Source organism: Macrotis lagotis, chromosome 2, assembly GCF_037893015.1.
Source record: "Macrotis lagotis isolate mMagLag1 chromosome 2, bilby.v1.9.chrom.fasta, whole genome shotgun sequence".
NCBI classification, from domain to species: Eukaryota; Metazoa; Chordata; class Mammalia; order Peramelemorphia; family Peramelidae; genus Macrotis; species Macrotis lagotis.
The window spans coordinates 133,311,076-133,324,336 of record NC_133659.1 but is presented as its reverse complement, the minus strand read 5'-3'; the positions used below and the strand labels follow the sequence as shown (position 1 = coordinate 133,324,336).

Sequence of the window (13,261 nt, the reverse complement as noted above, 5' to 3'; positions counted from 1 at the left end):
ACAAATGTTATAAGTAACTCATTTTCAGATTTTTTCCTACAAAATTCAGAACTATCTTCAGTAAAACAGATTGAAATAAAAAATAACCCTCTTTTAGAGAAGGTGATTTTGTTGTTTTTCTACAGTTCAGTGCAATAATAACCAAATACACTAGAAGTCTTTTTTTTCCTAAGTCATTGTTAAGTTTCATTCTTGCCTTCTGATTAATTCTCTCCTTGTTTTTTCTACAGTTGATAATGATAGAATTCTAGATTAAATCATAAAACTCCTCTACCTAGTATATTCAGTAAGCCAAGATTAAAGGTAAACAAGTAATTATATAGAAATAAACAGTGCCATCCAGTGCAAATTTGTTGAAGGAAACTCCTAAATTACCTTTCCCAATCCAGGAAAGCATAAACCACAGCTCCTTAGGAAAAAATGAAAAGCTAGGCTGATTTTATGAAGCAGTCCATTAATTGAAACCATCTGTACAGTCATCATGGATAGAGAATAAGAAAGAGTGCTGAGTGTGGCAGGGTGTCCAGGGAGGGGCAAAGAATGACCAAAAGGGTCTCATAAGTCTGTAAATATGTGATATCAGTGCAGATTGCTCTTGTTATACTAGAGTAGTAAGGTCTTCACAATATGACTTACTAGCATAGAATTTTGAAGATAAAGGAGACCCAAAGTATTATCTAATCTTCCAACCTCATTTTATAGAAGAGAAAATTGAAGCATCAAGTGGCAAAAATCTAAAGAAATGGAATGAAAGACTGACCAGATTGTAATCTGAACTCTGGCACTAACTAGCTAATTTATCTGAATCAACAAAAGTCATGTATTAAATGTCTTCTTGTCTAGAACACTACACTTAGACCCTGGGGAAGAGAGAAGATTTAAATCATACCATATATTTTGTCATGCCAATTAGTTTAATTTTTAACTTGACCCTTTTGTGTAGAACCACCTCTTATACATTAGCCAAATTAACATCAGTTTTCTAACTATAAATTTTAAGAGTTTCTGGGCTAAAATAAAAATGCTGACAGGTATTTTTTCCCTTGTGGCAAAATGGCTTGTTCTGTAACCTTTTTTTTTCCTTTGCAAATTTCCTTGTTTTATTTTTTTATTGAATTGAATTCAGCCAGTGGTTCAGTGAATAGGTTACTGGGCTAGAAGTCAGGCCTCAGACTCTTACTAGCTGTATGCACCTGGACAAGTCATTTGATAGCTGTCTTCTTCAGTTTCCTCATCAGTAAAGTGGGATAATCTCAGAGGGCTGTTACAAGGATCATATGTACTAGCATTTGTATAACACTTTGTTCAGTCCCTGCATATTGCAGACAAACAGAAGTTAAGTGACTTTCCTGCATTGACTGACTGTAGATGTATCCTCTGTATCACCTAATTGACTCTAAAGTGAAAGCTTACTCTCAGAGCTTAGAGACCAAGGGTCAGAGCCCTGAGACCCTAAGGGTCAGAGCTCTGAGACAAGGGTCAGAGCCCAGGTTCTGGCAGAAGGGGGATGAGGAAGATGACCAGAGTATAATTGGCATGGTTTGAAAATACTCAGGAAGGAAATCACCTTTCCTATTCTTGCATGCTCTCCTGTTCTCTAGCTGGCCTGAGTTGGCAATCCACCTCAGAAAGAGGGCAGCCTGTTTACTCAAAGAGATATTCTCTGACAACACAGTAATTCAGAGATAACCCAGGCTGCTCTCCCTTTAGAGCAGGGGTTCTTAACTTGGAGTCCATGAACTTTTTTTAATGCTTCAAAAACAATATAATGTAATTGGTTTCTTCTATAATCCTATCTATTTTATACATTTCAAAAACGTTATTCTGAGAAGAGATCAGTAGGCTTCATTTGCTAGACTTTTGGAGAGACACATGACATTGAAAATAGTTAAAAATTCCTAAATAAGAATCATGTTTAAGAACCCTTAGATATATCCCCACCTCCTTACAGATCATCTGATTCCTTCTTTAAAGACAAATACTTCATTGATTTTCAGCCACTCATGAGCTCTTAGAATTTTATTTTTTCATTGTACTACTTATTTGACAACTATAGAACCCTTTATGTGAGTGGGCATTTTTTATGAATCTGGCCTTATGCATTAGAAGAAAGGTTTTACACACCTACACAGATGAAATTACAGATAAGTTCAGAATACTTTTTGTTGCTGTTGATCATAAAAGTGACTTATGGATTTGCATAAACATGTTTTATAGATTCAAATTTTCTCATTTACTGATATGAAACAAAAATATGCAATCTCAAAGTGTAAGTACTGTTTCTTTTTTAAAATTATGTTCCTTAAATGGGTCTACACTTTTCTCTGTTTTAATTTAACTGATGAAAAAAGGGACCCACCCAGCTAACTTGATGTGAATTGTGCATTAAAAAGAAGCAGTACAATGTCCTTTCCCTGTCATCATTTCATTTCCATTTGGGATGATGTCAGTATTCATTCTTTAAGTCAGCAAGCCTCATTATGGGGGGAGGGGGGAGAGACAACCAGGAAGTGCTTATTAATCAAGAAATTTAATAAAGTTTAATCTCTTAAAAATCATAGACTTTCTAATTAATATTTCACCCAAATTAGCCCTCCTGTTGAGATTCCCAACATTGAATCGGTTTTGTTTTCATTTTTTTATTGTCTTAGTTCTTGTGGATTGTATATTCCATTGTATTGAATTTAATTTTATAGTCTCTAAAGCTTAATGTGGTATCCTGCTTGACAAATATTTTTGTTGAATAGGATTAGAGATGTAGAATTGAAAGGAATCTTAGAGGTCATCTAAACCTACCCTTCCAAATGATGAGACTGAAACCCGACAAAGTTAAGTGACTTGGCCAAGGCCACTTTGGTATTGTTGTCAACTGAGAGATTTGACTGTAGCCATAATGTTCTTTCTTCTTGACTTGCTACCTCCCAATCAGTTTTATCCGCATTTTAAATACAAGTTAACCAAGATTCAGAGTTTTTAAGTCAGTTGCCTGTGTTCATACATTAAAGTCAGAGACACACTATGATTCTAGGACTTCCCAATTCCCAGTCTCCCATTTTATCTCTGCTGCTGGGGGACATCTATATAACTGGTCTTTTGAACCTCTGCCGGATTCATTATATTCATACACGTCAATAGTATCAAATGTTAATTTGCATCTAGCGCCATCTTTAACCACACATATATGTGTCTGTAAGGGTATAAAGTACTTCCAAGTTTTACAATTTTCTCATTAATAGCCAATGCATTTTCCATAAATCAAACCTACTCTCTAGTTTTATATTAACTAAAATGTCAGATTTCTAAAAATGAGGTCCTTTGTTTAAGTATTTCTTACTTGAGGTAGAATGCAGAAGCATTTCCAAAAATACTTTTGAGAAAACATGTGGTTTTTTAATTAATAAATTTTAACCTAGCTGATAATCCTAAAGCACAGATTATATTTCCCAAGAACTTAAAGCAAAGCCACAGAAAAGAATGTTTCCAAATGGTTATATATTTAATACCATACTTTTGGAACTTACCTTTTATTTTGTTAAAATAACAGAAGGCTGGGTTCTTTTTAACTTTAACCTGAGGGGCGGCTAGGCAGCACAGTGTATACAGCACCAGCCCTGGAGACAGGAGTACCTGAGTTCAAATCTGGCCTCAGACACTTAATAATTACCTAGCTGTGTGGCCTTGGCCAAGATAATTAACCCCCAATGCCTTATAAAAACTTTAAAAAAAAACAACTTTAACCTGATAGTAGGACTATCCCATGACCCCTTCTAGCCTTCAAATGACCCCCATTGTATTTAACTGATATTTACCATGTGCAGTGTTTTTGTTTACATTGTTGTAGTCAGTGTGTGTCTCTTTGTAGATCTACTTTTGAATTTGCAGTTATTTGCATTCATCATTTCCCATAAATCTTCCCAAAGGAGAAAGACTTCATTGAGCTTGATCAAAATCTTGTAATTTTCTTTAGTAAACCTTTATTATATGCCTATTTCTGTGTGATAGACTTAGTTTGAAGGGAATTCCAAGACATTTAATAAAGTCTTTTATGGGTAATAAGATAAATGCTTACTGCTGAAAATTTAAGTTACTGAGAACTGGTTGAGTGACTAGACCCAAAAAGGATCTTTTATTTTTAAGCTTTTACAAGGCAATGGGGTTAAGTGAATTGTCCAAGGCCACACAGCTAGGTAATTATTAAGTGTCTGAGGCCAGATTTGAACTCAGGTACTCCTGACTCCAGGGCTGGTGCTGTATCCACTACGCCGCCTAGCCACCCCTCCAAGGATCTATTCTTAAGCTTGTGCCACAGTCAAAATCCAGAAAAGACCTTGACAGTCTAGAACTCTAGAACATTAGACTGGATCTAAAAAAGATGGCATTTAACAGGTAAATATAAAATCTTAGACCTGGGTTAAAAAAATCAACTCTAATAAAAGATGTAGAAACTATGTGTAGACAGCAGTGTACCTTTATTTTTTTGCTCTCTAAAGAAAACAGTAAAGGGCAATCTTTGGAGAGGGCAGATTCTAGAGAAGAAAGCTTAAAGGCTAGCACAGGACTGTGAAATTTAAACTGTATCTTTCTCCCGTGCCCAGGTAAATTTTGAATGTACATGAAGTAAAGGTGAAGTTAGAGATAAAATATGACTAGAAAAATCATATGTAAAAAGAGATAAATTTTTTAATGAATTGTAAACTTAGCAAAGATAAGTAGTATGATACAGCAGTTAAAAGAAGCTGTTTTTCATATTTTATATAGTTATATGTACTGAGAGACATTCACACAATGTCCAAAGCAAGGAAGCTGACAGCTAGATAACTATTCTTCATTGATCTGATTACATGTGAAATACAAAGCTATAGACAGTCATGGAATCAATTAGAAATTTATTAATTGCCTACTATGTGATAAGCATTCCACTGGATGATTTTAGAATATGCAAGTATTTGTTACAATAACTTTTTCGTGTGTAATCTAAAGAAAAGAGACCTTAAGGGTATACAGGATCACCATCTTTTACACATTTGAAAGAAGATCCAGACTGATTTTACTTATCATCAGGGAGCAGAACCAGAAACATGGATAAAGGTTAAAGGCAAATATATTTTAGCTCAGCTTAAGGAGAAAATCTCCTCCAGATTAGAGCCTTAGATTAGTTAGGTTAGAGGATTATCCATCAAAGAAAGGCTAGAAGACTCCTTCAACAAAGAATACCTGGTCTAGATGGACCTTTGGATAACCACTTGAGCACTTGGATGAAGAATGAAAGCCCTTATTCTCAGGGACCTGACATTCCAACTGAATCTCAGAAACCCAAGGGCCTCTAAGGCCATCTCATTTAAATTTTACATGACCAAGAATTCTCTTAACAACTTCTCCTACCTTTTATAAGAAGCCAATTGCAAGTGACTTCCTGCCTTAGCTCTCTTGTATTAAACTACTTTGTTTATTCTGCAAATGCTTATTTAGATAGATAGATAGATAGATTCAGTTGTTGTGACAAAGCAATGATTTGACTTGTGCTTCCAACTGAAACACATGACTATTTTTAAAAGTATCCTAAGATCATAGATCTGTTTGGAAGATCAGTGTTTATGTCAAGCCCTTTGTAAATTAAATCATACTGCTGTTGTGAAAAAAAAAGTAGCCTAAGAGCCCTGAGTTTTCTTCTCAATATACTGAATTATATTGTGCCATTAAAGTTGTCAAACAGCTTTATTTGTTTATGCAACAAATTAATTTTTAAATTGATATTTAAGGTACTCTTTGATATTGGAAAGGACTTAATTATTATACAACTGTGGAACAATAGACCAGATGGATCTTAATTTCATCTACAGTTATTCAAAGAGCATCACCAATAGCAATTTTATTAATATGTGACTTGAGAAATTATTTTGTTCTCAATGGAAACACATTGAAGAGTTGTATGGTTTCCTTTTGAGGAGTAAACTATTTGAAGAGCTTTTCATTCATTTTCATGATTTTATTTCCTAAGATGCACTAATCAGAGTCACAGTTAGACAGCATCAGTATCTGAATAAAGGGGAAGAGCTAGAGAAACCAGGAACCTGGTTTCTAGAGTACCAAAAAAAAAAAGATTATCCAGGTGTCTACTTTAGCACATCATATTCTGCCTTCTTATTCTTTTTTTTAAAAATTTTACTTATTTTAGGCAGTGGAGTTAAGTGACTTGTCCAGGGTCATATAGCTAGGCAGTTATTAAGTGTTTGAGGTCGAATTTGAACTCAGGTCCTCCTGAGTCAAGGGTCAGTGCTCTATCCACTGCACCACCTGCTCTTGCCTTCTTATTCTTGTAACTTGAAGCTGTAAACCAAAACTCTCCCAAGGGCAGCATTCAAGGAGGTATTCCCATATGCCAACCACTTCCATCTGTGTTCTTTTAGCACTTCTTTTTAGCCACCTTTTCCTCCTTCCACATCTGTCCACTTGCCCTTTTTTTTCCAGTCTAAAAGAGGTTCAATACTCTTGGAAAAGCTAAGAAAAGGGGTAAGGAAAAAGAGAGAAAACTGAAAAGAATTAGAATAGCTTTGACTACTTCCTTTCTCAAAACAGAGTTCTGTTTCCTTCTGAACTATATCCTATCACTTCAGTTAATATACTGATCCTCTACTTAAAGGAGTTAGGAACTGGTTTGTGGCCAGGAACTAGAAGGATATTGGGTAGTCATAGTGTTTTGGATCATCTCCAAGAACAGTGATTCTTATCCCTTTAGTCTATGATAAGAAATCACATCTACCCTGAATACATGTGATGAAGATGCCATCTACCAAGATGGTACTAAATACCAAGATGGTCTCCAAAGCCTTTAGGCCTTCTAGATTGAACCGAGGTAAAGAAACTAGAGGAGTTTATCATTTTTATATGTCAAAAAATTACTAAAGAATAAGAAAGAAACCAATTTGATGGTGATTGCAAGCATAAATATATAAAATAATCAAACAGCCAAAACTTTCTTAAAGTTTTTTTTTTTTTGGTTGTTAGAAAACAAAAGCAGTTTCATGAATTCTTTGTTATCAGTTCTGTCACTTTTGGCTTATTAGAAAATGAAACAGTGTGCTATAGTAGAAGCAGAAAAGGGACAACTAGGTGGTGCAGTGGATAGAGCACTGGCCCTGGAGTCAAGAGGACCTGAGTTCAAATGCAGCCTCAGACACTTAATCACCTAGCTGTGTGACCTTGGGCAAGTCGTTTAAGCCCACTGTCTTGCAAAAAACAAAAAAAAGAAGTAGTAGAAAAATATAAGTTTTAGGTCCCAGTTCTCTAAGCTGGCTCTTTCTGCTTTAAAAAAAAATTGTTTGTTTGGATTTGCTTTCCCTAGGATATCTGATAAAATCATTCTTGTATGTGAGACATGTAAATTTATTTATACTTTAAAATTTATTATTTTTTTTTTTTAGTTTTTGCTAGGCAATGGGGTTAAGTGGCTGCCCAAGGCCACACAGCTAGGTAATTATTAAGTGTCTGAGGCCAGATTTGAACTCAGGTACTCCTGACTCCAGGGCCAGTGCTCTATCCACTGCACCACCTAGCCACCCTATTCTTTAAAATCTTAAGGTAATTTGAGTTGCTCTTAATTTCTCGGAATAAAGATATTGTTGGGAATATTATTTTCTGAAAGACATAAATTGATGACTGAATTGATTTTTGGAGACAGTGTCTTTTGTTTGTTCATTTTCAAAGAATTGAAATGGAGTACTATATTTGATAATTTAGCTCTAAGAACTGTAACGAATAAATATTATACGTAGTCCTTAAGGCATTGCAATTTTTAGCATTTCATGTTTACTCAGCCAGTTGAACTCATATTATTATTTTAAAGTACAATCTGAGACTAGCAGCATGCACTTTAACTTAATGTTAATTAATATGCTTCTGCTGTGTTTATGATAAAGCTGTCACACTCCAAGACCTAGTCTTTTCAGCTAATTCCTACCTCATCCTGCAGAATTACTCTCCTTAGGGTCTTTTGACAAAATCTTCCAAGAATAATTCTTGAGAGATTGTCAGAGGGAATAAAGGAAATAAAGAGAAAGGACAGTGAAGCAAAAGAGTAATGAGTGAAAAGGAATAAAAATTCTTGAATCAAAGGAGTGTCATATCATTATAAAGTAATGAAACTGAGTGGGTGGATGGGTGGGTATGACAAACTATCTATGAAAATAACTTTCCAGAAAAAAAACTTTAACAATGGTTTTGAACAGCAGCATAATATAATATACATTAATATTCCCAAAGAGACTACTTTGAACACTCATTTATTTATGTTTTTATATTTACTAAAAATCAGTATCATTATCATGCTTAGTATTCATTCAAATTAAAATGAAATAACCACTTTTGTGTTCATTTCCTGCTCTGCCCAAAGAGTTCATTGCCTTATTCCATTGCATTTTTGTCTTTCCAGTTGATCTTTTGTGCTTTCATGCTTCCATTCAAGATAATCTTATTTTTTGTATTCAGTACATATAAATAACTGATAAAAGGAAAAATGAAATATCTAGTGATAGCACCATCTAAAATCATAAAAAGGTAGCACATAGGACTTGTGGCTAAGATAGGCTTGAGAATTAAGAATTCAGATTCAAACTCAGAGCTTTTTTGCCTTTGAGTCTCTTCACCCATTCCAGTCTAAGTTTTAAGACTTCTGAAGGCATGAAGCAACAATTTATAATGACCTCTTCAACAAAATGTTACTATACTGTTTTTTGCCCTCTGAGTCCTTAGTCTAAACCTATTTCTCTTTTTTAATTGATATTTTAAATTTTTCTACATTCATCCACATATATATGCATATATATTTCCTTCCACCCTCCCTTCCTAACCTCCTCCCCTCAGCAGCAAACAATCAGGTGAGTATTGTGAATATACATATTTATGTTTAACATGTTTACAGATTAGTCATTTTTGGTATGAGAGATTGGGATTAAGGGAAAAGAAAGAAATCCATGAGATAGGAAAGAAATATATAAAGAATATTTTTTTTTAAAAAAATGAGTATGGTGTTCATTCAGATTCTATAAGGATTTTTGTTTTGCTTTGTTTGGTTTTTCTTCCTCTGAGTGAGGATAGCATTGTCCATAGCTGGTCTCTTGGGGCTGTCTTTGAACTTTAATGTTAGCTTCCTTGTTTATGGGACAGCACAACTACTTTTACTTATTTTCCGGTGTTAAACTGTTGCTGGTATCAGTAGCCCTAAGAAATAGGTTAGAGCTGAAGATTGTTTTCTATTTTTAATATAATCTGCTCTCACCTGTAATCTGATTTAGTCTCCATACCCACACTATTATGGAATGACTGCTTTAAAGAAGTAAGTTTTCCTACTTTTATTATATTTTCTTTCTTGATTTCTTTTTCTGCACATAGGTAATTGCAAGATGGTGATAGATACAGATAATTTTACATACTGAAACAGTCTGAAGCAATTTTAAAGATTGAATAACTAGCCTTAAATTATAATGCCAAAGGGCATATTAATTTTATTGTCAAGCTCTAAGTACCAATTATTTTCTCTGCTTTCAGTTAAATGTCTATAAAATGGCAAAAATGACTAAATCAGTTCTTTTAACTTATTCTTTTTTAACTGATTTTAGAAGGATAGCTCATTTGAAAGATTATGAAGTATTTTTCATTTATTAAGGGGCAGTGATTAGAGTGCCAAGTCTGGAGTCCAGAAAACTCATCTTCCCAAGTTCAAATCTGGCCTCAAATACTTACTGAGACTCTGAGTCACTTCACCCTGACTGCTCCCCCCATCAATGTGATTATTAAGTATCTACTATGAGCCAAATCCAATGCTTAGTTTCTGAGAGTACAGAGACAAAAAAGCCACAGTCCTGAGTCCTTTTCTGTTCTTCCTCCATATTATCAGCTTTATTGGGTTAAAATTCTATTTTTATGTGGGTGATTTCCAAGAGCTTCATTCTCATACCGACTCACCTCTTGAACATCTTAAGTCGGATGAATTTAAGGTGGAACTCATCTTAAAAAAAAAATTGGGGCAGCTAGGTGGCGTAGTGGATAAAGCACCCGCCCTGGAGTCAGGAGGACCTGGGTTCAAATCCAGCCTCAGACACTTAATAATTACCTAGCTGTGTGGCCTTGGGCAAGCCACTTAACCCTGTTTGCCTTTCAAAAACCTAAAAAAAAAAAAATCCCCTTTTCCAAGCTTCCCTATTACTATCATCCTCCCAGTCACCCTGGCCTACAATCTCCAATCATCTTCCATTCCCCACTCACACCCACTCAGATCCATTCTGTGACCGTGAGCAGTTATTACAATCTTTGTAATAACCGTTTCCTTTTCACTCAACAGATAGCAGCCTGTCCCATCACCTTATATCTTGACCACTGCCATAGTTTTCTAATTGGTCTTCCTACCTCAAGTCTGCACCCCTTCCACTTCATAGTCTATCCATTTACCAAAGGATTTTCCTAAAAGTCTGATCTGGCTATATCAAATCCTCTGGCTTGTAAAATCCCTTCCCTACCTGACCCTTCACATATTTTCTTTAATCCCTTTGTACATACTCTGTGATACAGCAACAACAGCCTTCTTGCAGTTCTCACTCACAATACTCCTACCTCCACATCTAGTCCCCAAGACTGTCATATTCTCCCTTACCTCTACAGCCTGGTTTTCCTACTTCCTTCAAGATTAATCTCAAATCCCACTTTCTGAAAGAGGCCTGTCCTGATTCTTCCTCTGTCCCCTAGTTCCCACCATCCCCACTAATACCTTTTTCTCTGAGCTTCCTTTCCTCCTATAGAGATCTAATAAATATAGGTGTTTTTTTTAATTGTCTCCTTTAGGATGTGAGCTCCTTGAAGGCAGAGACTATGTGTTTTCTTTGCTTTGTGTCCCCAGCATGAGATTATAAAAACAGCGTCAGGAGAGGTAAAGGCTAAAATGAACTGAATCTCATGAAGAATGATAAAACAATTTATAAAGTCTCTTTAGTTTATCCTCTGAAAAAGATCATAGAACAAGCCCACTGCTTATAGAAGTTTTCATGATATTAACAGATAACAGAAGTAAGAAATGATTCTACTGTTTCAGTCTCCACAGTTCAAGTCTTTGAAGAGCAAGTCTCCTGAGACAGGCAAATGGTAACCTAAATAATTGAAATAATATGCAGATGGAATTATGAATGGTTGCTGATCATCTCTGAAGAAAGAAAGAAAAGTTCCAGATGTTGGAAGGTGCCCAAATATTTTCCCCAAAAGGACAGAATAGAATTTTAAAACTCTAGACTATTGCAGGTGACAGATTGGAAAGATAGAAGTGGAAGGAACCTCTGAGGTCATCTGATCCAGAAATCCCCTCTGGAGTATTCCTAGCATGTGATCATTCAGCCTTTGCTTGATGACTTCTCACCGAGGAGAACTTAACAGTGACCTAATCCAGACTTCCCATTTTATAAATAAGAAAACTGAAACCCAAAAGAGTAAAGTGCTTTGCCAAAATTGATCCCGCTATTAATCCCTACAGGAAATCACTGAACAGTAAGCATGTAAGCCAGGAAGCAACAATCAATGAGGACCAACATTGACTCACTAAGAAAGACCTGACAAGAAAAGCTATTTCTTTTCTTTTTTCCCCCCTTTGGTAGAGGACTAGGAGACTTAATCTTCCACCAAAGTCCGATTCTAGTGCCTTTTTGTAGCATGAAGGAGAAACTAAGTTCTTAAAACAGAGTTCAGACCTTGGTAACTCAGTCTACCAAGCTGAAAAAATATCTCAATACAGTTCTGGCAACTTCAGAATTAGAAGGGACCTCAAAATCCATCTGGTACAACTTGATTCTACTTGAATGAGAGATTTCTCCTTTCCAGCACATCAGTCTTTATTCAAAGACCTCTCTCAGTGTTAATATAAATTTTATCTTACATTAAATCTAAATCTTTCTCTTCCCAACTGGCCCAAGTTGCTTCCCAGTTCTAATTTTGGAGCCAAATGGCACAAATCTAATCTGTAGCAGCATTTCTAAAACTTGAAGTCAGGTCTCATGCCTCTCATGTCTTTTCTTCTCCAAGTTATACATTTCCAATTCTTTCTACCAATTTTTTTGCAGCACACTTTCAAGAATTGTCAACTTCCTGGTCATTTGTCTCCCCAGCTTATCAGTGTGTTTTCTAAACTAGGTCACCTATAAGCATATCAGAAATGGCACTTGCTCATCCTCAAAACTATCTGCCTTCACAGCATTAGCTGCATTAACTTTTTTTGGCTCTCATAACACACTGCTTACATTAAGTTTGCCCTCCATTAAAATCCCCAGGTGTACTTAAAAAATTACTCTAGTCATGCCTCCCTATAACTACATTATTGGTTGTGCATTGTTCTGTTTGTGTGTGTGTGTGTGTGTGTGTGTGTGTGTGTGTGTGTTGTTTGATTTTATTTAAAAGTAATTTTTTCTTTTTTTATTTCTTTCTTTTTTTTTTTTTTTTGCAAGGCAGTGGAGTTAAATGGCTTGCCCAAAGCCACACAGCTTGGTAATTATTAAGTGTCTGAGACCGAATTTGAACCCAAGTACTCCTGACTCCAGGTCCGGTGCTCTATCCACTGTACCACCTAGCCACCCCTAATTTATGTTTCTGTAGGAGAACCAAATCAAACATATCATTTCAATGTATAGCATCTTTTTTTTTTCTTTAGGAAAACATCTGTAAGGAAATGGGCAGTGCTTCTTGTAGTTTGACACTCTTGATATCTTTGATATTGTTAGATTACAAAATAGCAATGTCCAAATATAATTAATCTTTTAAGAAAATAACCAAGGAACTTTAATTTTTTTTGCCTCTAACCTAATAAATTATGAAATTTGTTATTAACGTGATCATCAGATTGTTTTTCTTTGCAATACTTAATGTGGCCCTTCTAAACTTTAACAGGTTGTTCCAACAGAGGGATTGGTATCTATATTAAAAAAAAGAAACAATAGTGAGGGAAATCAGCTTGCCCAAATGCAGCAAAAATCATCAAAGAGACGAGTGAGGTTCCAAGAAATGGAAGACTCTTTGGATCAGGGTAAGTTGCAGATAATGCCTAGGAACAGGATTGTAGAAAGGGAATGTGAATTTAGCAACCAATTTTATCCTTATATATTCTTTTCATTGAGGAAGAGGTTATAAATATCTATGATTTCATTAGACTTGGTACTGATATATTTGTAGATGATTTCTCAAGTTGCTCTGACAGAAAAAAGATTCTTCCATGGCAGCCAGCCTGCCCGCTGGA

At 35.4% G+C, this 13,261-nt stretch overlaps 1 protein-coding gene across 2 annotated transcripts in view; it reads left to right on the top strand.

Moving 5' to 3' along the window:
- The window catches only part of CNST (consortin, connexin sorting protein), a 119,207-nt gene that overhangs the window by 91,068 nt on the left and 14,878 nt on the right, over positions 1 to 13,261 (top strand). For both annotated transcript variants that reach the window (XR_012475736.1, XM_074222844.1), the window contains exon 11: positions 12,916 to 13,051. Coding sequence is in view for 1 of the 2 variants with exons in the window: in XM_074222844.1 (XP_074078945.1) it covers positions 12,916 to 13,051 (136 nt within the window). In the remaining variant the exon portion in view is untranslated. The remainder of the gene's footprint in view (positions 1 to 12,915; positions 13,052 to 13,261) is intronic.